Source organism: Argentina anserina, chromosome 3 (genome assembly GCF_933775445.1).
Source record: "Argentina anserina chromosome 3, drPotAnse1.1, whole genome shotgun sequence".
NCBI classification, from domain to species: domain Eukaryota; kingdom Viridiplantae; phylum Streptophyta; class Magnoliopsida; order Rosales; family Rosaceae; genus Argentina; species Argentina anserina.
This window is the reverse complement of record NC_065874.1, coordinates 2,843,256-2,869,501: the sequence shown is the minus strand read 5'-3', so window position 1 is coordinate 2,869,501 and position 26,246 is coordinate 2,843,256. Positions and strand designations below refer to the sequence as shown.

Genomic DNA, 26,246 nt, shown 5'->3' with positions numbered 1-26,246 from the left:
TATGTTCTAATACACAGGTAGAATACAGTTCTTCGAAGCAGCATAGCATTCGAATACCAAATCATCCCTCATTTAATTGTGAGCAGAAAGATCAGTCTCGACTCTTGAAAGCTCGAACAGATTGCTCTCCGTAGAGTCCTGGCAAATCAATAACTCAAAATTTCACCTCAAGATTGTCATTTTTGACATAAACTCATTCAACATTCAGGTGTCAAGTTTACAGATCTATTACGAATTGTTCCACTGATTATTGGTTCAACCATTAAACAATCATAGTAGAGTGTTCTTGAGCATGATTACATAATTTCTCCGTCATACATAAAAGTCAATTTCTTGTAATAGATTCTTGGAAAACATGGCAAATCTGAAAACTTGATTTTAAACTTAACAGAACACAACAGGGGGAACACAACCTGACTTAGAAAGTAGAACACTCATGCCCCGTGGCGAGGCTCCTCAGTATTGTCGGCCGGAGGAGGAGGATCGTCGTGGGTGCCGAAAGAGGGTAGTGGATTGCCACCTTTGATGAACCAGCCGAGGGCAAAGAAGGAAGCTCCGGCGAGAATGGCGGTGCCCCAGGCGTGGGAGTACATTCTACTGTACTGCCTGACGGCGTATCTCCACTGCTCCCGTAGAGTAGCCGGGTCCGGGTTTGATGGGTCCGGCGGGTTCGGGAAGTGGATCTTATGATCGCCCCCAAGTATTTTCTTGATGTCGGTTCCGGCTTTGGCTGAAGAAGATGGGGGAAGATTTTCAGACGGGGGATTGGGGTCGGCCATTTTCTGGGTTTTAGCACTGTGTTGGGTTCTTTGGTTGTAGCTGATATAGATATGATGACAATGTGAGACTTGATTCTTTTACACCTGTTCTAGTCTATGGCGGACAAGTGGCTCTACCTGCGGTGCTTGCTGTTTTACATTGTAAAAAATATATCTACAATTTTACCAAGCTTAAAACATTACGAGCTATTTCTAACGATGAAAAATGTGAAAAGATTACAAGCAATTGCTTCAAACAAAGAAGAACGAGTACCAAGATATATGAAGATTTCAAGAAGAGCTGATTTTAAAGTGTGTATAGTTTTTCAATTAGCAGACGATCATAAACTTATTAAACTTCTATAGATGTTATCATTGTTATGTCCATTAGGAATTATGTGACAATAATCTATTTCAAACATAAATGTTTTAAGATATCTGAAGAATTGGAGAAGGAAAATCGAAAAGGAAAAATCATTGTTCCATCGATCACGAAATGCAAACAATGGTGATGCTGGAGTAGAAAACTTTAAAGCAACAATGTAGCAGCAACAAAGCACATAGTTCTTGTAACAGCGGCACAAACTTGTTTTGCAGATCGCCTGTTGAAGTGATCATTTGCAAGATTCAGTCTTCTTCTTGTCTTCTTTGGCTGCAACCAAGCGAAATTCAAAAATTATAAATCTTGAAAATCCAAAACAGAAAGGGAACTCAAGAAAAGAAAAGGAGTGAAATAAGCAACCGGAGATGATATTAGAACATTACCTTTTTTTTCTTCTACTCGCTTCTTAGCAGCTTCGTCCCTTTGTTGTCTTATAAGGGCCAAACGCTCTGCATAACATAGGCAGACGAATAAGATAGTAACATTTACATGCAGCAAGTTTATGGCATTGTCAAAACTCAAAAGTACTCATCTGAGGCAAAGGTTGAATGAAAAATTCAAGAGGCAACAGAAGTCACTTGATTTTAGGGTCAGGGTCGTAAAGAAGAATCCTAATAGACAATTACCTAAGTCTTTCCTCGCTTGTTCAGTTTTCCCCTGTTCCTGCAACTTCATATATCTTTCACGGGCTCTCTGCTTCTCCAGTTCTTCCCTACAAGTGAACAGCCAAATGTTGAGGATGTCTTGAACTGATTCTATAATCCTCAATAGAAATCCCAAACACAGATACCAAAAAATGACTTGCTATGTCATGTATATGCTCCCTATCAGAAACAAAATGAAAACAGAACTAAAGATACCTTTCACGCCGTGAGAGTTCAGTTGGTTTTCCAATCTGTAGAGAAAGAAGACCAGAAAACAAACATTAGTCTCCATTTTTCGTTTTGTATCTAATAAGATTTCTGCAAAATTTACCACTGATACGCTGTTCAGAAATACACGAAAAACTTACATCGATGTCTTTAGCTTTCAAAGTTTTTGGCTTAACCAAATTAGGATTTTCAATCTCTATTATACCTTGAACGCCTTTCTTCTTCTGCAAACATTATTGAACAACATGAAATTGAACACTCAAATAAAAGAAAGTCTACAAAGGACAAAAAAAAAATTATGTTCCACTAACTTCATCTTGTCCATCAGATTCTTCATCAGACCCGTTTTCAAAGGATACAAAATCCTCTTCAGGTTCTTCCTCATGTTCAGCTTCTCGCTAATACACCAAAAGAAAAAGATTATTGAGACCTAAAACTCAATCACTGTATCACTGTATCACTGTGACTACAGGACATGTGTGAGACAGGGTTACCTTTGAAAAGGAACGGGGACGGCTGGAGGTACCAGCAACTGCACATATTTAAACAACGAATGCAACGGAAAAAAGAGTCAGAAACGGTTAATTTTAACAGGAGGAGTATGAATCATCATACTCCGGAAATAAACAATAACATGATTAAGGAAATTATAATATAAGATGAAGGGAAACTAATATCATCTTTATTTTCCTTCCCTCTCTCTCTTTTCACATATATAAAGGAAGTACAAAAACAATTTCGGTAAAGAAACAAAGCTAGATATATAGTAAGGTACAATGGCAGTTTCATGCCTAACCATCAATCCCATCCAACTCAAGAATATCAGAACTACTGAAACATGGAAATCTTGCAACCACCTCTTTACAAGTTACAACTTACTTTACCTTTGCTGCTCAAGGAAATTTGAGAAGTTATATTAAAATGCTGTTTACGACTGGCATTATTTCACTTCTAAAACTTGAACATCCCCAGATCAATCAAAACTTGGTCAGTTCATATTAAGAAACAACAACTATTGGTAAAAGTTATTGAAATTTCATCCAGAGCCGAGTAAAATATCTCCAAAACAACGTAAACAAACAATGGAAGTTCGGGATGTCGAGTACTCGAGTTGCCGACCATGACATGGGATCATATTGAGAAAGTTAATATAAAAATGTAATTCTCCAGTGGATCATTCAGCCAATACCAAGCATAAGAATGAGCTGTGAGGGACTTAAACTAGCAATTGGCATCAAATATAGCTAAAGTCTTAAGCCAAAAAGGGGGAACAGCCACTCATTAAATTCATCCCACTCGAATCCGAATAGTAATACACAATTACTAGAACTGCAATCATTATTCATGTTTCAAAAACAAAATAAACACGAATTAAGCTGTTTGAATTCTGTGACGAAAAAAACAAATAATTGTAAAGGAAGGAATATAAACGAGGGCTTACGAAGATCTTCACGAGTGGAGAACTGGCGGTGACCAGTGGGTTTGTTCTTGTACTTTCCCCTGCCCATTGTTTCCAATCAATTTCAAACGCAGCGAATTTCCACTTCAGCGACGATTGATTTGTGAAGGTAAGTGTCTGGGAGAAAAAATTTCAGAAATTTTGGTTGATAATGGCTTTTAGCCCTAGGGTTTGTCGGTTTGATTTAGGATTTCCAAAACCCTAGTCGTCTTAGGACAAGGAATTGTGACATTCCCAAAAAAAAAAGGACGGAGGAGTTGTGGGAATGCTTGGGCCAGATAAAAATGACTAATGGGCACCCAAATTTTAGCCCACTTATCACCACAGAGATAAATTCCTGTGATTAATTGATTTAATTAAATGAACCTAAAATTTTCTTTTGAAACAGATGAACCTGAATCGTGTAAGAGTATGCAAGATTATATATGAGACCTTAAAATTAGAAGAAAGGATTCAAATAATAAAATATGTATTCGAGCCCTAAAACAGGTTTACAGAACTATCATCCCAGCAGGTTATGGAGCTTGCGTACAAAATCATCAATGTATGAGTTCTCAAGCCCTTTGCTGGACAAGAACTGCCTCCACTTAGCATGGTTGGCCCTCACCTCCTTCCCAACCTCACTGTCCTCATCAACCACAGCTTTCAAAGCTTTGCAAACCCCTTCCTTGCTAAACAAGCCATCTTCGTCCCCTTTCTCAACCTCAACTCCAACTTTCAGATCCCCGCTCATCATTCTCGCATTGATGATTTGATCTCCCACGTTTGGCAGGAGCACCAGTTGGCACTCATTCACTAATGCCTCCGATAATGACCCCGAACCACAATGTGTCACAAAGCAACCCACAGATGGGTGTTTGAGTATCAAAGGCTGCTGAACCCAACCCCCATAAACAACCCCTTTCCCTTTAACCCTTTCCAGAAACCCTTCCGGCAATGCGGATTCAATTGATTCAACTCCAGTTGGCAGCTTCAGCGCAGCGAAGAAAGGCAGACCAGTGAGCTCAAAACCCAACAACAGTTCTTGCAATTGTTCTATTTTCAAAATGCATTCACTTCCAAAAGCACAGAAAATCACGGTTCTTGGTTTGAACCCTTCGAGCCATTTTGCCCATTTCTCTTCCAACTGCGAACTTGGGGGCTCTGGCACAACTGGACCAGCAAGAATCACCGGCTTCCTTAATTGGTTTTCGATATAATCACAAAATGGACCCTCCAATTCTCTACAAGTTTTAAATGCAATGGCATCACAATCACCGAAGTTAATCTGTTGGCGTTTGACAAATGTTATCCCACGGCCATACTCCTGATTTGCACCATAGGCCAGTCCTCGAGCTTCATGGGTTCGTAGCTTGATCGAAGACGAAGGAAATGAAGTTGGAGCCTCCCTATATTCAAATTCTGTCAACGCCTTCTCGGTCAGTTTTCTCTCGGGGCTAATCAGGTAGCCCACAGTTGCAGGACTAATTGTGCAGTAATGCACTGACTTCATGGCCTTACCTAGTTTACGTAGGAATGCAGGCAACCAGCAACTGAAATCGAAGAACACAATATTCGGGTTGAGTTTACAAAGGTATTGTTCAATTTGGGGTCGAGTTAGGTCCATAGCGGTAACAAGATGGGGGTACAACTGGAAAGGAATATCGGCTGTGGTTTCGGTGCCAGGAGGGAGTCCATCAACATGAGGAACATTGATGGGAATGAACGAAATGAGATCTGGATGGAGATTGAATTGCACCATCTTGGTTTGTGTTTTGATGGGAATAAAGAAGGAAATTTTGTGGCCTCTCTCTGCAAGTTTGTTCGAGATGTGGAGATAGGAGGTCAAATGTCCCATAGCAAACCAGGGATACATAGCAATATGCATAGTTTGAGCACTCATCTTTGCGGTGCTAAAAATTTTGTTGGGGATATAACGAAACAAATGATATAATTAACTTCATGCTTTTCAAGCTTGCGCGCTAGCCGTTGCAATAACCGTCCTTGAAGTTTGCTAGTTTGGTAAATAATTTCACGTATTTTGAATCTTGCTGATAGCAAGATCTCAGCAAAATTCTTGTGTTCTAAGATTTGTCACTAGTATATCCACAAGCTATTTCCTAACTGTTTTTTTTTTATTTCCATTTTAATGGTGAGACTTTAACGGTCACACACAGTGCATGTTATTATTGTTTGAGTCACTCAAAGAATGTACGTGTGAGTTTCAAGTATATGTATAGACTATATAAAGCTTGAAATTGAGTATATATGTTACTAATTACCGCAAAGAATTATAGAGATGACTCAAGCTTTATATGATAATTATCATTAATTATTGTAAAAAAAATTCATTATTGTTCTGCAAACTATTTATGTTGCTTTATTGTAAATTAGAGAAAAGATGAAGAGATAAGAGTTTGAAGGAAGTTGAAATCTAAGTATATTCATTCTTATTATAGAGGTAGGACAATGAGTATTTACGTGACCAACCACATACATCACTACAAACATATATATTGATGAAAACTATGAACATGTAAGGTAGCTGTATCCACTACAGCGATTAGTTCATCAATTAATTTGTTCATTAGCTAAAAAAATGATCCAAGTCTGATTGTAGTGTTCTACTACATTAATATGATTAATAAAACTATAAAAGACCATGATAAAGCTGTTGGCGACACTTTCAACTAACCTTCCTTTGGCAACACTTTCAACTAACCGTCATCTTACTGAAAAGCGGACAAGAACGATGCGTCACCACCTAATATTTGTTGAAACCTCAAATGACGCATATGATATTTATTATAGATATAAAGATTGCACTAGCTTGCGTAAAACTTTACACATGCCACATATGAGAAATTGAGAACCACAACGAGAACAATAGCTAGTAGAAAGAACCAGGCCCATTTCTCTCGTGAAACAGAAGATAAGAGAAAATTAGATATAAATCAATTATTGCTAAGTCTCCTTTAAAATAAACTCATGCATATTTTTTCTTCATTTTACACTCATTCTACGTAAACAAACATACCATATAGAGCATATGTCTATAATTAATGGTGTTTTCTATTTTTCATGTTACTAATTTGTCATTCAGATTGTAAAATGCTATATTTGGTATGTGACACAATTTTTGTATCAATTTGAATTCAAACAATAAGCTAAAATTTAGTTGAATTTAACTTTATCATAAATTTTACATTATTAATTTCTTATCTTATTTTATATTTACTCTACTCCCTTAATTATATATATTCTCTTCGTCAAAGTATTCTATTTATAACAAAGTTTCATATTTTCTTTCAAAAGATGAAAGGGGACTTTGATTAGAATCTTCAGAAAGATTTGTATTATTATGTCAAAGCAAGTGAAGAAGATAAGTGTTCATAGCACTTCGTGCATATGTCTTTGTGAGTTGATTGAAGAAATATTATGAAAGAAAAGAAAGAATCGAAGAAGAGGGAAGAAAGGGGAAAAGAGTTTTGACAACAAATTGGATTGCATTTTAGTCCTAAGCTCATATTGAGACCTTAATTTTCATACTCAGAAAAATGTCTAATTGCAAGGTACATAATTTTTTTTCTTTGGCAAGTTTTTCTCTTCTTTTAGGTATATTATTATTTCAAATGTATGATCTAGAGAACCTTTTACTCAACTATTTACAACTTTAATCTACCTATTAACTATATATATAGGTAAAATTATGAACAGTTCAAGATGTGCATTCACATCCTCCTAATGCAATCAACAGACAAACGACTATCGAACTGGCCGAGCCAAGGCAAAAGATGAATCTGGTTTTACTGACATCAGCAACTCTAAGACAGCAACCTCATCTGGACACTGGACCTTGAGACCGGGTTCCATAAAGCCTATTCAAAACAAACAGAATAGTGAACCCATGGACAAAAAAAATCTTGAGTGGCAGTACATAATATAATCACAAATAACAAAAGCAGCTAGGACATACCCGGAGAAAGCTTTTTGCCTCCATATAACTCCTTTGATAAGGGATTCGCAGCCCAATGGTTAACAGCAGCCCTGCTTAGAGGTTGGAATCCCACTATCTTGCCATCTGCTGACAGAACCACCTATATATAGCCCAAAACAGCAGGCAGATATATCAAAAACAACAACCACCACCAAAGTATTAATACTTAATGATGTAAGACATTTCTCTAATACTACGTGATCAAATTGACGATACGAGCAGCATTTTAGAGCATTGATTCTCGTAATCAGTCAAAAGAAGAGAACATCCCCTTAAACATATAAATAAATAATTTTTTCCCAGTAGCCAGAGAGCAAAGGAGTGGAGGCCAAGTAGATTTATACATAAACTTTGGAAGGTATTTCAAATGTGTCCATGTTAGAATGGAGATAACTATAAGTTGAATGGGGGAAAGGACACAAGAAGGTTACGTCAGTCACCTGATAACTAGCAATATCTTGTGCCGATGCTTTCAAGTCTTCATCAATTATATCTAAAGGGGTAGAGTTAGTTGACACGTCTTCACTGTTGGAATGATCTTCAACAGCCATCCTCAAATAATCTGGTAATTTGCCGGTCCAAGCACCCACATTTCTTTCCAGTGTTATCTCACCTGGCCAACCCAGAGAATCTTTTATCTTTTTAACAACGGATTCGCAAAAGGCTTCCAACTGTCCAATAAGGTTTATCAGATGATTTGAAAGCATAGTAAGATTCAGGCAAGACAGTAAATCAATTTTTTCATTTCATCACAGAATTATATTAAGATTGCTTCAAGGGTATAACTTCTTATGAACAACCTGCTTCTCGACTCCCATTTCGGCAGACTCAAACTTATGCACAAATCAACTACAGATACATAATACATAATTCAAAATGAATAAATCGGAGTGACATGGTACACATGTAATAGCCTTGCCCTTCATACCTTCATAGCATCTGAACACTGATTTAGTGTGCTATCCACTTCAGATGATGGAATGGACATGTTTTCTCTCAAGTACTTTCCACCTTTATGTGGAGAAGGTAAACCAAATTGACCAATAGCACTGACTGTGACAAGAAGAATTCCACTTGCAAGGGAGACAGAAAGCAATTTCTTCAAGAAAGAGCCCTTCTGAAATAAATGAAACCAGTTAGCACCATACCAATGCACTCAACTGATAACACATTATCCCATCTGAATTCAATAAAAGACTGCTAAAATTGTGTCGAAATGATTTGATAATTAATGGGAAGCATTGGGGGTTGACAAATATCTTATGATTTATTTAAAACATTAAAACTATTAGTAAGGGGAACATATAAAAGGTGAAAATGTACAATGGTGTCCTACATCTCTTATAGATAGAAAACAAATCCAAGAAATATATCAATTTCCTCCTACTTTTTTAAGTATCCAAAATCCAGAATTCCAGATACTTGTGCCATATAGTTACTGCGTCTTCTTAATAGCAGATGATGTGAACTTAAGTCAACTTTTCTAAAGAGAAAAACGAACATTCTTCTACTATTTACCTTCTAGTATCAATATGTCATCGACTATCTTTAATTGCTAATTGCAGCACACATCACACACAAATAAATATATACACCCACACGCGCGTGTGTGTGCGGACACATATGTAGGTCTCCAATCTCAACTGATAATCAGGAGATGAAGAAGAGATATATGCCATAGTACCTTTTTATTGGATAAGTTTGTGGAACTTGCAAAAACACCGCAAGATAGTTCCTTATCAGGCAGGGTGTAAAGATCTTCAAAGTACAAATCTACTATATCAGCCAATCCAACCTGCGTACAGCCACAAGAGAGTTATATTAATGGAATAACTTCATATTACATTATTGTCATCCTATATAAGATTGAGATAGAATGAAATTCAGAAAGCACTGGCATAACATGAACTTAGCAACAATTTTCTCCCGATTAAAAACTTAGAAGCACAAAGGCAAGGAAAGAAGAAAATACCATCTGGGAGTGTGTCAAAAGAACTTCCCAACTATTTTCTCCACACTTTCTCCAGCCTTCAAATTTCACATATTTATACCGATTAGCATCAATTTGTAGCTTGTAAGCGGGAACATACTCACTAGTCCAAGAACTAAATCCCGGACCGCCAATCTTTTCCAGTTTAGAGAGTGCAGATGGTGTCCACCACTTTGATTTTGCTTTTACAGACTTAAAACTGTTCTTCGTGGAATTAAAATGTTCTAGCAGACTCTTGGCATTTTCAACTATCTCGTCTTCAAATAATTTGTATATGATAACAGAGGAATCTTTCGATACAGTCTGTTTAGACTTCTGAAACCAATGAAGAAAATTACTCGGTGTATTGCCCGTGTAATCTTCAAGAAATTGTTTCTCCGTGTTTTGAAGAGCAGAGATGCAGACAACTTCTGCGAGCACAGATAAAATCCTTTCATCTGATGAACTTAGGGTGACAGATGCAGGAACCTGCTGATACGAAATTCATAAGAGAACTGAACCCATCAGTACCATGTCACACCTGCAGGACAGAGATTACTAATGATATTACATTTTACAAGAAAGTAATGTGTTGTCCGATATCCAATGGTATAAAACAAACAAAGAACAAAGACAAACCTCTCTCGGGGTCTGGAGATCTTTCATATTCCTTTGAGTTCCAGGTCTGAAAACAACTAGTTGAAAGTTCCAGAGCAGTTCTAACACTACTTGTCTAAATGTCATAGACAATATGTTTTTAGAATTTGTGGTTGCCAGCATATCTCTAGGGAAGGAGCTTCTCAGTTTAGCAGCTTTTTCTTTAACTTTTCTAGCAGGAAGAAACTGTTAAACATTTCAGTACAAAAACATTACATATGTGGATATCCAATTTAGAAATTAAAACGTACCACACATCAAGCAAAAGGGATTTATGCAGGACAAGCACCGCACAACTAACACACACAAATGACACAATAGCAATCCCCCACATGCAGCATGTCTTGTGAGAAGGCTCATCAAGTTTAAACTAACTTTAACAAAGGCTATCGATTATAGGCTTATAGCAGGATGAAATTTACTAAAGTCTGTAGTTTGTAGATATCTCAGTTCAAATTTATTTTCTGTGCGAAATTGGAATATCAAAAACTAGCTACAGCTCATCATCAAATTTTCTCAACTCTCGCAACAAGAACACCCAGTCTTGACATTTCAAACTCAAATTCTCAATTGAGTTTTCTCTCCGGAAGATTAAAATCCATTCAAGTTTCTTTTCTTCTAATATATCCAAGTCATCATTAGATAAAACTCATGAACCTGAAGCCATTATCAAATCAACTGAAACTTCATCGAAATTTAAACTTATTATACTACACTAGTACTAAACATGCATTAATAACCAAATTTCATCTATTAATTACAACAAAGTTGAAAGCTTCAGATATTATGAGCTAAAAAATGAACTAACCAGCCGGGTCGAGATTGTGCTGTCCGGGTCCGAATTACCCGGAACAAAAGTCTCCACGACCATAGCAGGCACGCCCTCCCTAATATGCTCGTCGGCCGCCACTCCACCGTCGGCGGCGGCCGCCGTCAGAGCCTGCTGAAAATCCACGGCTCCGACCAATCCCAGCCGCGCCAAGTCGTTCTCGTAAGTCCTCACGCACGGCAGGCTCTTCTCCGAGGACTCGGAAATCGCCTGGAGGATCTCCTGCTCCGTCGCCGGCGCCGATTTCCGTGAAAAAGAGCAGGCGACGGTAAAACGGGGACTTCGAGGCCTAGAGAAGCGATAGCAGTGACTAGGTCGCCGGAAGGAGACGATCGGAGGACGGAGGAAGAGAGAGTGGACGGACGCCATGAGCGAGCTACTGAGCTCTGTTAGGGTTTTTGATTCCTTCAAGTTTGAGTGAGGTAGGGGATAGTGAAAATTCGAAAGATTTGGGCCGCGTCGGGTCGGGTAGGGTCGCGCCAAGCCCAACCTTTCTTTCATTTGAAACAAAAACGACGACGTTGGGGTTTAGTATTGGACCGTAACCTTTTGCCTCCACGGTTATAAAGCGAAGCTCAGACAGGTGTGGGAACTCTTATCGATTTTCTCTCTGCGCATTGTGATCTCTGATCATTAGGGTTTTGATTCCGGTTACATAGTTAACGTGACGGCCTTTACCATCATCGTCGGTTGAGGTGAATAATCTCTGCCATTTATTTCGGTAACTGATGAGGACATCTAGGTTTTCATTGCGTTTGAAGCAAATTAGTGAAATTACGAGACTTTTTGTTGAATTTTGGGGTATGCTGGCACGAAACTTGATATCGTGTAAATATGTAATCTGATATTAGTGTAAAGATATTGTAATTTAGTGTATGCTATATGCAATGATCGTAAAATGGTGCAACTTTTTTATGTTGATTATTGGAATGGGATTTTGTGTGGATTGTGGATGAAATGGTTGAAACAGGGTGGAAGAATTGTGAGATATTTACCGTGTTGAGTGTTGATGATTGAGTATTTGATTGCAGAGGGAGTGGTTGAGCAATGGGGAAGAGGAAGTCATCGGCAAAGCCTGCGGCTCCTAAGAAGAGGATGGACAAGCTTGACACTGTGTTCAGTTGTCCCTTCTGTGGCCATGGCAACAGTGTCGAATGCCGCATGTAAGAATTTCTTCAATTTTTGTTGTTTGATTTACTAGTCTTTTTAACCAAATTGTAAGAGAATGCAGAACATGTGTGTGATTGGTTCTTGGAGATTCGCTTCTAATGTGACAGATATGTTTCTGGCCTTGTACTCACTTTTATAGTTATTGTTTATCTTGTTACAGTGATATGAAGAATCTGATTGGGGAAGCCAGTTGCAGAATATGCCAAGAACACTTCAGCACAGCTGTCAATGGTTTGTTCAAAGCCTGGTTAAAACTTTCTTTGATGATAGGTTATCCATAATGATATGTTAGTTAATCTGAAATGTTTTCATTCGAGTCAATATCTAATGATGTGAAGCATGCAATAGGTATTCAGCATTGGATAGTAAAGAAAGCATAAAACTTTTGAAAATGAAATGAATGACAATGGTTTGTTTTCCCATTGAGCACTGGTTCACTTTTGAAAATACCATATTTAAGTGTTTATCAACCTCCCCTGTGAAATGACAGTGAAGAATATAATCAAAATTCTGCAGTTTAACAAAGTTCTTATTTAACTTCTTTCTTGTATTGCAGCCTTGTCTGAAGCAATAGACATGTAAGTAGAGCAACTCTCTCTCTCTCTCTCTCTCTCTCTCAAATTATTAGCCAGCAGCTACTCTTATATATTGATATGAAGACTGTAAATCTGCAGTTACAGTGAATGGATCGATGAATGTGAACGGGCTAACCATCTAGAAGATGAAGCTGATGCTTAAGAAGACCTGAAGCGCCTGAGGCCTAGAATGCCATCATACAACATTTACATACCGTACTAGTTTCCAAGCTTATGTCGCAGCTTTAGATTTGGCTTGTTTTGAATAATGCTTAGCCAAGATGTTGAAACGTTAGAATTTTGACATGCTTGTCAAGCTTTCACTTTCATTATCCAATGCACATATTCAAGTTTTGTATCAGGAGAGAATTGATTATGATGCGTCTTTGTTTGGTATTGCTTTCAAGTTTCAACACTGAAACAAAATGCTGCAACTCCCTGCAAGCCTTTTCAGTCCAACCTTCGCCAGGGAAAAATAGATTAACAAGCAGACCACAATAATGGGAACATCAGCATTGACAAAAGTGAAGACAATGAAACCTCTGAAGGCATAGTACAGATGAAAATGTCCATCTATAGAGAGGTATCAATTATATACCCAATACACAACTAGAAAGTTCATATTGCAGAATGCACACTTGACTTACGCACAGTCGCACGCTGCATCCCGTTCCAGTTTTGGTGACACTACTGATTTCTGGTGTCGACGACATATTGCAATTAGTTATCAAATGTGCTGGCATTAAGTTAGAATATGCTCTAACCATGTGAGGCAGCTATTCACAGTATCTCCATAGAGCCAAAAATGAGCTCGACTTCAGAATGGAAGAAACAGATGACCAGATAAGTGAAGAAGACCTGCATTTAACCGGACTGCTTACTATAAACTAAAACCTAAGGGCATGCTTATTCACGCCCATCAATCTTTCAGACTTTTGGCTTATGTTAGGTAATAGCCACTTAGATTGTCAACAAGATAATCATATGGCGGACCTGTTCCATAGTCAAACATCCCATTGGTTGATGTCCCTCTAGTTGGAGTGTAGTAGACGGTTCCAACACCAACCTTTGCATTCACTTTGGCCCTGCCCTTCACATTGCGCTTGTTATCAGAGGGGAACTCAGCAGAAAGCCTTCCCATTTGCTTCTGAAGATCAGCAACTGAATCATTACTTAGTTTTCCCTTGGAATTTTTCTTCCCATCGACAAGTTTCAGTTCCAATCGATAGAGGGCACAAGCATCACACTTGTTGATCTCATATTCATAAAGGTGCCACTCAAAATGGTTCAGGGGTTGTGGGTCCATATAGTAGGATCTCTTCAGCCCACCGAATTCATTCATCACTTGCTTCCTTGACTCATGCCAACCTCTTCCGTTGTAATCGGGCAACGACCTCTGCTTCCTGTTACCACTCTCAAAAGCTCTTCGAGGCTTGTCAAAAAAGAGCCATTCCCGAAGCATCTCTCCCTCAAGAACCAAAAGATCAAAGAGTTCTGATAGCACATAACATAATCAGTCCAGGAAACAAAATACATAACCAGAGTCGCCTATAATTAAATAACATAAACCGTTATGAAATAGAGGTCACATACACTTACCAGGTGCATTCCATGGAGACTTAGCAGTAGCAGCTCCCTCACACTCGGGAATTCCAACATCTTTACCTTGCGCCTTCGCACTAAGAGCATCAAAAAGTAGGCCATCCTTAAGGCCAATGCCCCCAGGTCGTAGGACTGGAGCCATGCCAGGTGGTCCTTCATTCAATGCTAAAGCGGCATGAAAGCTACTGCAGTAGTCGTGACACCAGTCCAACCCCTGACCAGGCCTAGGACAATCCCAGAGTGCACACTTGGGGCCTAAGAAAGCTGAAGGTGGAGGGCATATACTAGGTAGATAATTAGTGACATGAGACAAAGCATCCTCCGCACTCAAAGCGGCACCATTAAAACAAGTGTAGTAGTTGTGATCAAAGTTTTGATGCAAGTCATACTGATGATACTCCAATTGATTAGCCCCTTCCAAATTGTTAACACTGACACTGCGCACTCCTAGAAGGGAGCTTTTGCATTGATCAGCCATTGGAAAGCTAAGGTCCTGTTGCCCATGATTTACACTGAATCCCTGAAATAAATCGAGTACAATTACCATTCAATGCTTGTTTACAAACTGATCCTCCACTTCATGCAGAGGAAAAATAGTAAACCCATGTATAGCAGACTAGAATAAATGAAACGAGAAGACAAAATGGGAGCAAACCACCTCTTGAAAGACCAAACTTTCTCCAACTTCCAATTTATGATCATTGGGCTCAGGTTTTGGTGCCGCTAATGGACTACTAGCATCATCTTCCTCCTCACAAAGCTGCAACAGCCGACAAATGTCTGAAGAGAACGAACCGACACTACCACCCTACATTGACAAGCACCACACACCACAACTCACAACCACACCCTTTAAAACAAACAACATAAACCACATATTTCACATCTTGATATATTTCATTGGCACATGGACTTTACACACATTATTTACATACAGAAACAATATATATGATAACTGTAGTTCAACAAATGCACTTATAAGTATTCGTGTAAATGATCATGAAGCTAACTTGCTGCAAAGAAGAAGCTGGCGACGGCTCATTCAGCTCCGATTTCCACTCACGGAGCATCTGATGGACCTGCTCTTCGAGTAGGGAGGCATCAATAGTGCGGCTCTCCTTCCTTGCAAATTGGAGATCCATGAACATGCCCTGCAAGTCATCAACTCGGTTCTTGGCTTTGTCCTTGAAGAGCTTATGCGAAACCGACTTGCAATTGCTCTTGGAGCCCTTCCTCATCACAGACGCCCTCCCCTTCGTCACCTCTTAAACCCTGCAGTTCACAAATCAAACACAAACCCATCTCAGATCACCAAAAAAACATCATATATCTCCAAGCTTTCAACAGACCCACCTCAGATTACCAAAAACCCATCAAGATAAACACAAACCATACCTGAATTTCATGACCAAAAAAAAATCACAGAACATAGTAATGAAACTCAAAACCAAATTAAACTATGATGATGAATGAATGAATGAACCTCTAAAATCAAAAGCAACCCGGCTCAAATCACAAGAAGCAGTGGAAGAACAAATCTTTTGAATATGGAAACAACGAAGGGTTATGGGATTGCAGAGGCTTGAAGATGAGAGAGCAGGGAGAGATGTAGAGCTAAAAGGAAAACATGAAAGTGAAATATTCGAGACACAAAAGGAGAGAGAGAAGATGCTCACCCGTTTTCGCAAAGTGTTTGATTCCAGTCTCCACAGAGAGAGAGAGAGAGAGAGAGAGAGAGAGGTGAAATTGGCTCGGTGGAGTGTTGATGATGAAGTAGAGTAGTGACTGACTTGTCTTTTGGCTCGCTTTCTCTGCTGGCTATGAAAGCTATTGTTGTGAGGTGGTAAGGTGAGAAATGTGATCTTGTTGGGTAATGGGGTCTAATAATATGGGGCCTTTCTTTGCAATGGTGGTGTTATCTTCTTGCAACTTCCCAGCATGGCCTTGATGTGATCGGTTCTTTCTACCAGCAATCGACCTTGTTCTCGTCAAGATGTTCTTAACCTACTCGTGTACATGGTCAAATACTGATATTGAATCATGTAAAATTGTAAATAGTTGAAAGAGTGTTTACTTGATTCAAAGAACTTGACTTGGATTTGATTTGTATGTTTCCAACTTTCCAATTAGACAATCATCTGTAAAACCTTTTTGGTCGGTTGCGAACCTCAATCACAGATAAGCAAGTCAACAAGAGTTACCATCACACAAACAAAGGCTTGGAAGCAAAGAGCCTATAAAAACAGCTTCCAAATTCTAATGCATAGTTGGATTGGGAAGAGACTGGAAGAGTGGAAGTGTAGGCGAGTAAGAAAAGAATAAAGAGGTCATCCACTAGACCACTACCATCCACCATATTCCTCCTATTTTGATGCTGCCTCCTTTCTCATTTGAGATAGAAGAGAATTAAAAGGATGGTTCTACAGAGTGTAATGTGTCATAATGCTACTCAACATGACTAGCAGCATCGTATTATAGAATTTAAGCAATTTGTTAGGCCATAATACTATACAAGATCAATCTAATCTTCCCAAGCATACAACTTTAGGAAAAAGGAAAATTAAGTCCCCTTCTGGTTGTCCATACTGATTTAGTCTGTAAAGATGAATTTATCAATGGCCATTAACCTTCTTACTTCGATTACAAATGTTTATACAGATTTCCATTCCCTTCTTAATTCACATCTGCTCGAACAAAACCTCTAATTGGAAACAATTTACTCATCTACATTCGCATAATGTGTATGCCAGTTATCAATAGGAATTGACCACCAATGGTCAAAAGAATTAAGGGGAGACATTTCCCCACAGATACTAATTGAAGATCCCTTTGTCATGATTTATTTCATAATCTTGTAATTAACTGGATCGAGCTGGTTTTACTGAATTTCCACCTTGTGCATCAGCAACACGCTTAAAATTGAATATACCACTGAGACCTTGTCCCTTGGCGAGCTTCTCCAGTTCTTCATATTTGCTCCTTAGCAGCTCCACTTCTCTGGATAACTCTTCATCTCTCTGCTTCATTGCCTGAAACAATAGTGGATAACAGGCGTGCATAAGGCAATCTATTTGACAGCTAGTGGTCAAAGAAGCATGTATCATGGTACAGTAATTCATTTTGTCTATAAATCATTCGTGTTAAGTATGTAGCTGTGGATTACAGTTCATCACTCAATACAAGTTTGTGCTTAAATCATATACCCTGCAGTTTCCCTGAACAAGTGCGATTATGGAAGTTATATGACTGTTTCAAGATACAAGTCTAAACAGGTCATCTGTAACATTATATTCAGGAAAATTCAAGGCGATGTTGAATATTAAGAAGCTGCTTTATTCATATTCAATGTAATGGACGAAGACTGATGGCACTGCATCTCAGTGGTACAAAAGGGACATTTTTCTGTTTTCAGACATTTTTTAGATAAGCTCTTTTATTTTTATTTTTTTTTATTCCGGAAATATGACAGTTGCATTGCATTTATCCAACTATTCTACATAGGCCACAAAACACAGGATCTTTTATCAAACATCTAGAAACCTACTGCTTAACTTATTAGTGACCAGACCACACATAGAATAAGCAGCTTGTTGCTGGATTTTGGAGCTCAAAGCAATCGTTATGAAACTAAATAAGAGAGTAGAATTGCACAGAAAATAAACAATTGCATAACTCTAGCAGGTCAGGACTGCCGAATGCAAGTCAAATAATGACTCAAAGCCATCTAACAAATATTGCACATACCTCCAATTCTTGCTTTCGTGCTTCCTCCTTTCTGGCTTCTGATCTGGCACTTCTCTGCACTTCAAAAATCAGAGCAACTACTGCAACCTGCATATTTAGAAATTTCGGCATAAGTAACAATACAAGTCACACATTAATCACTACAAGTACATTGTGTGCTAATGGAAAAAACATGACCCCAGTCAGATAAGTAACACAGTAGTAAGTACAAACCCACAACCCAACTTTATATACAAACAAATATATGTCAGCACACAATTCCCACCTATTATAGCATGAGATCTCCATAAGGATCCTATACATGTCAGTCACCAACATTTTGAGTCCTGAAGTTAGAATTAACAGTAGAGTAACTAATTTTGTTTACAGTTGCTGGAGTAGAGTAAATATTTTCGTGTTATCAAGGGACATTCAAGCAAATATCATCAAGAAAACATCTTCGTGGTTAAATATCATCTGCAGGAAGACTCACAACCAATTCATTTCTCATGAGCCTACGCAATGTTTGCGCACACAGCTAATTATGGCCCAAAATCTAGAAGATGCAAAAGTTCAACAAACAAGTAGCTACAGACCATATATTACCGTGAAGACAAAGAACTCCCCAATGAGGTCAACAGCAGCCTGCACAGCCTTCTCTTCATTCAAGGGCCGAATCTCGACATCAGTTGCATGACTGTAGAGGCGTCTTTGCATTTTCGTCGTGATCCGGTGATTTGCCTGTTTCAAAATACATTAGAGAAAAATCCCGATAGCTAAATGCATATAGAATCAAAAACAACATTCCAATTACAGCAGCATGAGAATTATAGTTTGTAATACCCACATTTCCAACTACCCGTCTTAATCTTGATATACAAATAACAACAGTACCAAAAACCTGAAAGCACTTCATGCTACTAGAACTAGTATCTCCATTTCTAGCAAATATTCCCAACAACAATTTCACAATGCAATAAAACACAACAAAGCCAAAGATGGGTTCAACAAAAAAGATCAAATCTTTCAAACTGGGTCATCATAATCCATCAATCAATGATCAAAAGACTGCATTTTGTGTTCATAATCTAGCAAAATATTATCAAAGACCCATAAGGAACAATACCTGAGCCATGCTGACGATGATTTCACGGAACCTGGGGTGCTTCCCAGCTTCGTGTTTAAGCCTGGCGGCTACAGGCTTGCTTATAGTTTTCACCAGCAAAGTTCCGAGCTTTACAAGCGGGAGTGCCATTTCTGTACCAAGGCGATCTAAGAACCCAGTTGCTTGGATTGAAAGCCAAACAAGAATGAAGATGAAGTTCGAACTGGGGATGCTTATGTATCAGTGTTGAAAGGTTGACTGGTTCAAAAGGTGAGTGGGATTTGTTCTTGGTGAGCAAGACAATGGTGAAGGTCAGCGAAAGAGAGAGGAGAGGAAGGCGCGTGGGTAAGTGTGGTTGGGTTATTAAACAATGGTGGGATTTGGATTTTGGGGCCGAATGCAACTTTTACTGGATGTACTTGGTAAGGGAACCGTAAAAAAGTACTTCTTTGTGGATATATTCAACAATTCATGGCTTTGCATACCGTATGAGGTCGCGTGTCCAGCCGGACCGGTTCATTTTAAAACGGGTTAAAATTGTGTTCTTATAGTGCTTAGGTCGGTTTATTTATTTTTCGTACCGAATTTGAGCGCCCTATTTGGTTAAATATTAAACCCGGCTCAGTCAACGGCATGTCGAGCCGGACTTTGCTTTGTGCTGAGCTAAGAAGCGGGCCAGCTCGGCCCATTAATATTATAAGACACTATTAACATAAAAAAAATTTGTATAATTAGAATATTTATTTTATATAACTATTTATAATCAATGTTCTAAAAAACGCTAGACGGATTGTCGGAGACTAGCGCCTACAGGACTAGTCAGGAGCCTAGGCGAGGACTAAGCGATTTGTATTTTTTAATTTTTATGTAGCATATAAAAATTAAAATAACATTAAAATAGGTTTTTAATGGTCCTAAACAAAAAAAATACTAAAAATAATCAAAATATAGATAAAACTGCCCAGAACACGCCTAGAAACCACTCAGACCCGCACAGAAAACGCCCAAAACCCGCCTAGAACCCGCCTAAGACCCGCTAGAACCCTCCTAAGCGGATTTTTTGACAAAAATGCTCAGACATATCCGATTAGGCAAAATCGGAACGGGGGGCTGGCGCTTAACGCCTAGACGGCCGCCTAGCCCGTTTTTTATAACATTATTTATAATAGTGAAATAAATAAAATACTACAACACATTTGATAATCTTATTTCTAAAACGTTATATATGTTAAAACTATAACTCTTTTTATCACTACTTTTATGATATTTGTGAAATAATGTAATTAAAATAATAAAATAAACAAAATGTTTATATTTAAAATATAATATTTAATTATCATTATTATAATTGTTTAAATATTTATATAAATAATATAAAATTATGTGTTTAACGGGTCGGCCCATTAATTTATCGTGCTCATATCGTGGCAGACTCAAAATAAGCTTGGGCCGATTTTTTACGTGCCGGACTTGGGCTTTTCACGTCCACTTGCCACCTCTAATACCGTATGTAAAGTTCATGAGTATACAATTCTACGTATAGAGAAAATTTTCTATTGCTCTCCTGATATGAATGCTAGGAGGATTGAGGTAGAATGAAGGCATAAATATAAATTGGGAGAAGGTAGTGTCAAAATTTTGACCACTTAGATAATTCTTGATCGGTGAATGATTAGGAGGTTTTATAAGTGGATCAAGTTATTAGAAAATAAAAATTTATGATTTCAATATAGTCACAAATTTTTGTGAGACCGAAAATAAGCCTGCCAATGAAGGCACATGAGTGATTTAAGAGCATCTTTAGTAATGCTAGTCATATGTTTAGTTAAATTTCAATCAAAATAGCTTAAAAGTCATTTTGGCTAGCAAATTTAAAAATGAATATATCTTAGTTTTTTAGAATTCAAATATTCATTACGTGTCTAAAAAGTATTATATTGACCAAAAAAATGTATACAAAGTATTTTAAATTTATTTATAAATTATATATAATTTCATATAAGAAATGTTTTAAATTCAAATGTTTTAACTTTGAGCTATCTCGCTAGACAAATTTGTCTAGTGAGATAGCTCAAAGTTAAAGTAAAGTTATAATAGAGTATGGTGAAGCTACTAATTTTTGTAAAAAGCTAAATATAATCTCCAAAATAGCTTAAAAGTTATAATAGAGAGTTTGCAGAATATACTCTAAGTGCGATAGTACGTGTTCTCTTGACCAAGAAAAACATATAACTTCAAATATATAGATTATGTTTTGAGTGATAAGTTGGTCGTGGTAGCCACTTGTTACTTTCCAACACATGTCGAATGGCATTAGCTAGGAAGCACGGAAACGTGCCTACACCCACGATTTCCGCTTCCGAAGCGGAACCACTCCGGAAACGCCCGGAAACGTGTTTCCAGAAAAATGAGTTTTGGAAACGCAGTGGAAACGCGAGTTTCAAAAAAATAAAGGTTTTTTTATGTTTTTTTAATGAAAGGCTAGACCTACATTCGTCGAGTCAAATGACTTATTTCGAATTTTCGACATATTTTTGACCTTCCGCCAAGTCGCCGACCCTCATTTTTTTTTGTTGATACCTAGATCTCATTATATTTGTATTATTTTCGAATGTTGAACACTAAGTTATTTGAGATTTTGAGTTACTTAAACTAAATTTTTTTATTATATATATATTTTGTATAATTTATATATATTTATATTATTATTTTTTATTTCGACGTTTCCAATACGTACCCGCTTCTTAATTTTTTTGAAAAACACGCTTCCGCGTTTCCAAACGTTTCGCTTCCACGTACCCTTACCCGATTCCATGCAGCCTAGGGCATTAATGCTTTTTGTTACTTTTATGTCATGGACTCTTAGTCCGATTATATATATCTACGTCGAGAGAGTAATGGTTGGTACATGGTAATTACTTTTTTTAATATTAATTACTTAGTTACTAGAGACTTATAAGTAATCATATTATATAGGTGTGTCGGGAGTTGTTCTATTTTCGTATCTTCACTATGGGATTAATGTGCTTTCTAGAGCTTATGTCGAGTTTTTTTTTTGGTTAATGATGATTCATAAATTAAGGGACAAGCCCGAATACAAGACTCTTATATATGTTAGGCCAACATGAAATAATACAAAGAGCACAGCTCGCCAACTTGATTAATCTAGAAATAGGGATACGAAGCCAACAACTCACTAAACTATAGGTCAAATACCCTATACCCAAAAGCATAAAATCAACTATGCTAACAATTCTACCACACCTACAATTAAAGCTAGCTAACATTAACGTTACCATCAACATTGGCAGCCAAAAGGTAGCAGAGTGCACGAAATCGGAGCATAGAAGCCCGATACTCGATGTCATTCTAAATCCAAGACATATATTATATGGTAATCTACAAACAAAACATCATCATACCAACCACCATTGAATCTCAACACATGAAGGAGTTGAGTCTGACGAAAGAGAACTAAAGACCGTAACTGTAACAAATAACCAGTACCGAAGAGAATGGGGGTAATGAACCAATGCATGTCGACAAATAGCACCCATAATCTAGTTGGTAAGTGCTCAAATGCACTTTACGCGTGCAGACACACAAACTTTCATGGGAGTATGCAATGGTAGTTGACAAGTTGTTTTGGTATTGAATAACCAATAATCCAGAAACAATTGGTATAGATTGATACCGATTAAAGGAACCAAGTCCTTCTGAATTGGACGAAGCAAGTAATATGATCCACATAGAGATAAAAAAGCACCACACGGGTGATATGGGCTCGAGTACCTGAAACTCAAAATAGTAAAACGCAAAAATAAGCAAGGCAAGTAATTTAGATACCTCATCTAGGCCGAACCCCTAAGCCCAATACAAGGCATAGGCCCAGGCCTAGAGATCATGTAGCATAAGGCCAACCAGATATGAGGCCCAACAGTAAGATCCACTAGCAGTAGACAAACCCATCCACCACAAACCACCCCGACAAGGACACTCGACGGAGCTCTCTAGCATTACCACTACTCCATACGCCATCATGTTGTCGTAGATCGACGACCCTTCGTCGTTGTATGCCTTCACGGCCCCGCCTAGTAACCAAAAGTCCAACCAACCACTGGAAAGAAGTCACCGACAAGGACACTCGACGGAGCTCTCTAGCATTACCACTACTCCAGATGCCATCATGTTGTCGTAGATCGACGACCCTTCGTCGTTGTATGCCTTCACGGCCCCTCCTAGTAACCAAAAGTCCAACCAACCACTGGAAAGAAGTCACCGACCAGAGACAAACCACTAGAGAATATGGTATGCCGTCTCCGCCTTGAACTCCAACTTGCCGCCACGATTTGGTATGTAGAGTAGATGCCCTTTGTTGTCACCGCCAAGTCTCCAAGCCCCCACGCGTTGTTCTGATTCCCGATCTGTAAAAAGGAGACATAGATTGAAACCACCGATCTGCCATTCCCCTTTGCATAGTACAACCATCAAAACCTAGATCACGCCACCGCCATGGATCTCTGTTAGTATCGCTGCTCAAGATCTCTCCCGGACCGAAGCACGACAGCGGAAGTACCATCGGCGCTCGGCCGGGAGAGGGACGTTTGAAAATGGTTTAGGTTCTTTTCTCGCGCGCGTTCTAGTAAAAGAGAAAAAAAAACTTGCAGGTATGTCGAGCCTTCTTAACGTTGCGAGTGTGGACACATCTTGGCCGCTCTGACAACATGTATGATCATATATTAACTATTAAGTAAACTAGTTTGATATAGATGTAGACTACAAGAAGTGGTATTGCTTGATAAATAATGAATGTAGGCAGTGTTTTTTTGTTTTCTTTACGAAACATAAATTTATTCTATTTTTCATTATCTAAAAAATAGAAACAAAAGTAAATCCCGGAGCATGGTCTATTACTTTATTGAGTGAACTTTCTTCAGAAACTATTTTCTAAGGGAAGCACGTCACCGATCCGCGTGCCTCCGCCCAAACCCCAACCCGCGATCCGCGTCTTTACCCCTCTCAGCAAATCCCACCCCTCCATCCAAACCTCATCCACGGCCAATCTCAATCCACACCTTCCCGCATAAATTTTCGAACCCCCGCGCTCACACACTCGCAAAAGAAACAGGCCACCTCATCGATCCGCACCAAAACCATCCCAACACCCACCGTAACCGTCCATTCCCCAATCCCATCAACGGTCAAGATCACTCCTCCTCCATCACACCCCCCACTATAAAACCCACCCCAACTCCCTCTACCCAATTCACCACTCTCATTTCAAAATCCCCAATCTCTCTGCAAGCCCTAATTTTCCAAATCCCCAAATGGCTCGTACCAAGCAAACGGCTCGCAAGTCCACCGGAGGCAAGGCCCCACGTAAGCAGCTCGCCACCAAGGCCGCCCGGAAGTCCGCTCCGGCCACCGGAGGAGTGAAGAAGCCCCACCGCTTCAGGCCAGGAACCGTCGCGCTTCGTGAGATCCGCAAGTACCAGAAGAGCACTGAGCTCCTCATCCGCAAGCTCCCATTCCAGCGCCTGGTCCGTGAGATCGCCCAGGATTTCAAGACCGATCTCAGGTTCCAGAGCTCCGCCGTGGCCGCGTTGCAGGAGGCGGCGGAGGCGTACCTTGTGGGGTTGTTTGAGGATACTAATCTGTGTGCTATTCATGCAAAGAGGGTTACGATTATGCCCAAGGATATTCAGCTTGCTAGGCGCATTAGGGGCGAGCGTGCTTGAGTTTGAAGTGGTGAAAGGGTTTAGTACAGATGGTGTAGTTGTCTTGTGGAAAGCATTATGTGTTTGGTGGAATGGTTTTGGGTTTAAGTCTCATTTCGTATCGGATTAGGGTTTAGATTTGTGTTTGGATGTTGTAGATCGTGTGATGTAAGGGGTTTATCTTATTAATGAAAATGGCCTATTTTCCACAGTTTTTATGTGCTCTCATTCTCTTGGTTTGGTGTGTTGTGCAACTGTTTGTGGTTTCAATTTTGGATTTGGTTTTTTGTTGGAGTGAAATTTATTGCATAATGAAATTTGAGTAGTTGAGGTTCAGGCCTCCATACCAATGACTGCAAGCCAATCTTTGAGGGATTGGGTTTTGTTGGTTGGTGTAGGAGATGGTGGAAAAGTTGCTATGCTACTTTGTGAGGCTTGTCCCAACTTGAGATGCACACTTATTGAGCTTCCGCAAGTTGTTGTTTGAGTGCAAATTTGAACTTTTATTGGTGGTGATATGTTCAATGCTATTCCTAGCATGCTCAAAGTAGGCAATTTTTCATTTCTTGAGAGTATTATTGGCTAGTATATATGCCATTAATATTTTTGGTTGTGTTTGATAACAAGATGCATGAAGTGTGAATTGTTGACAATTTGAGCAGAATGCGGTTATGTTTAACCCGCCTTAAGCGATGAGGAATGCTTGAATGTTGCAGACAGTGGTGACGGAAAGGTGATTAGCATAGACATTTAGGAGAAAGACGATCACACAAATCAACTGAAGCAAAGCTCTTCTTTGACATGGCTGTGGTGACTGGATGAGAGAGAAGTGATGAAGAGTGGGAAAAACTGTTTCTGAAGTCTGGTTTCAGCAAGTACAAGATAACTCTCATGATTAGTCCAAGGTTCCTTATTGAAGTTTATCCTTAGAAACTATTATATGCTGTAAGATTTATCATTTATGTGACTGCTGACCATGAAATTGCAATGGTTCCTTAATAAAGCACTCAGTTGAAATCATTATATAAAATCTTCACAATTTCAAATGAGTCTGCTGATGTTTAATCAGCTCTAGAATGCTAACAGCTAACCCAATATTTCAACAAGTTGAATAGGATTATAGGAGACTTTTTTTTTTTACAAGTTATGAACAAAAGGTGCAACAGCTAATCCATAAAGATTTTTCCCAATTCAACATATCAATGTCATATTGAAGAATGGGAACAAGCTTAGCTAACCTTTTTGCCAAAGTCTTGGAGGCCAGCCATATCTACAAGTAATGCAGTTCAGCTTTTAGTACAAATCCAGTATTCTCCTGGCCAGTTGCAAAGTTAAAGAAAGTGAAATCAAACAATGATTATTTGACTACCAATGAAGTAACAGAATGAAAAGTCTAATTGAATCTGGAGGGATGTGAAGTCTTGCTGTGCAGTATTCCCCAAGTATGTCTTT

The 26,246-nt window shown here is 38.8% G+C and overlaps 8 protein-coding genes across 10 annotated transcripts; 2 read left to right on the top strand and 6 right to left on the bottom strand.

The window, feature by feature from the left end:
* Positions 1 to 216: 216 nt before the first annotated feature.
* Positions 217 to 805, bottom strand: LOC126788668 (uncharacterized). Its single transcript, XM_050514677.1, has one exon. It carries the CDS (start codon positions 777 to 779, stop codon positions 435 to 437), a length of 345 nt encoding a protein of 114 aa, XP_050370634.1. The 5' UTR covers positions 780 to 805; the 3' UTR covers positions 217 to 434.
* A 429-nt stretch (positions 806 to 1,234) lies between these two features.
* Positions 1,235 to 3,520, bottom strand: LOC126788573 (uncharacterized). Its single transcript, XM_050514574.1, has 8 exons — positions 3,454 to 3,520; positions 2,507 to 2,544; positions 2,324 to 2,410; positions 2,153 to 2,236; positions 2,001 to 2,035; positions 1,767 to 1,852; positions 1,524 to 1,589; positions 1,235 to 1,410 (listed from the first exon to the last, which is right to left on the bottom strand). Exons 1-8 carry the CDS (start codon positions 3,518 to 3,520, stop codon positions 1,373 to 1,375), a joined length of 501 nt encoding a protein of 166 aa, XP_050370531.1. The 3' UTR covers positions 1,235 to 1,372.
* Positions 3,521 to 3,973: 453 nt separating this feature from the next.
* LOC126788803 (cyanidin 3-O-galactoside 2''-O-xylosyltransferase FGGT1-like) lies at positions 3,974 to 5,353 on the bottom strand. Its single transcript, XM_050514814.1, has one exon. It carries the CDS (start codon positions 5,351 to 5,353, stop codon positions 3,974 to 3,976), a length of 1,380 nt encoding a protein of 459 aa, XP_050370771.1.
* Positions 5,354 to 7,175: 1,822 nt separating this feature from the next.
* Positions 7,176 to 11,271, bottom strand: LOC126785704 (uncharacterized). Its single transcript, XM_050511330.1, has 8 exons — positions 10,882 to 11,271; positions 10,056 to 10,259; positions 9,420 to 9,905; positions 9,132 to 9,242; positions 8,376 to 8,564; positions 7,888 to 8,118; positions 7,427 to 7,547; positions 7,176 to 7,328 (listed from the first exon to the last, which is right to left on the bottom strand). The coding sequence occupies exons 1-8, from the start codon at positions 11,269 to 11,271 to the stop codon at positions 7,216 to 7,218; spliced, it is 1,845 nt and encodes a 614-aa protein (XP_050367287.1). The 3' UTR covers positions 7,176 to 7,215.
* A 678-nt stretch (positions 11,272 to 11,949) lies between these two features.
* LOC126789613 (transcription elongation factor 1 homolog) lies at positions 11,950 to 13,502 on the top strand. The gene is made up of 4 exons (XM_050515814.1): positions 11,950 to 12,065; positions 12,233 to 12,303; positions 12,629 to 12,650; positions 12,747 to 13,502. Exons 1-4 carry the CDS (start codon positions 11,950 to 11,952, stop codon positions 12,808 to 12,810), a joined length of 273 nt encoding a protein of 90 aa, XP_050371771.1. The 3' UTR covers positions 12,811 to 13,502.
* On the bottom strand, positions 13,137 to 16,084 carry LOC126789612 (transcription factor VOZ1). 3 transcript variants are annotated; one of them, XM_050515813.1, is made up of 6 exons: positions 15,733 to 15,890; positions 15,603 to 15,644; positions 15,260 to 15,521; positions 14,908 to 15,057; positions 14,247 to 14,769; positions 13,137 to 14,141 (listed from the first exon to the last, which is right to left on the bottom strand). In XM_050515813.1, the coding sequence occupies exons 3-6, from the start codon at positions 15,485 to 15,487 to the stop codon at positions 13,588 to 13,590; spliced, it is 1,455 nt and encodes a 484-aa protein (XP_050371770.1). In that variant the 5' UTR covers positions 15,488 to 15,521; positions 15,603 to 15,644; positions 15,733 to 15,890; the 3' UTR covers positions 13,137 to 13,587. The 3 variants fall into 3 exon arrangements, with proteins under 3 accessions (XP_050371770.1, XP_050371767.1, XP_050371769.1); XM_050515810.1 differs by lacking the exons at positions 15,603 to 15,644; positions 15,733 to 15,890 and adding an exon at positions 15,926 to 16,084; XM_050515812.1 differs by lacking the exon at positions 15,603 to 15,644 and having other exon boundaries at positions 15,733 to 15,896.
* Positions 16,085 to 16,859: 775 nt separating this feature from the next.
* On the bottom strand, positions 16,860 to 19,410 carry LOC126788343 (OPA3-like protein). Its single transcript, XM_050514317.1, has 4 exons — positions 19,099 to 19,410; positions 18,579 to 18,713; positions 17,994 to 18,080; positions 16,860 to 17,278 (listed from the first exon to the last, which is right to left on the bottom strand). Exons 1-4 carry the CDS (start codon positions 19,225 to 19,227, stop codon positions 17,108 to 17,110), a joined length of 522 nt encoding a protein of 173 aa, XP_050370274.1. The 5' UTR covers positions 19,228 to 19,410; the 3' UTR covers positions 16,860 to 17,107.
* A 4,949-nt stretch (positions 19,411 to 24,359) lies between these two features.
* On the top strand, positions 24,360 to 25,005 carry LOC126789182 (histone H3.2). The gene has a single exon (XM_050515273.1). It carries the CDS (start codon positions 24,405 to 24,407, stop codon positions 24,813 to 24,815), a length of 411 nt encoding a protein of 136 aa, XP_050371230.1. The 5' UTR covers positions 24,360 to 24,404; the 3' UTR covers positions 24,816 to 25,005.
* The last annotated feature ends 1,241 nt before the right edge of the window (positions 25,006 to 26,246 follow it).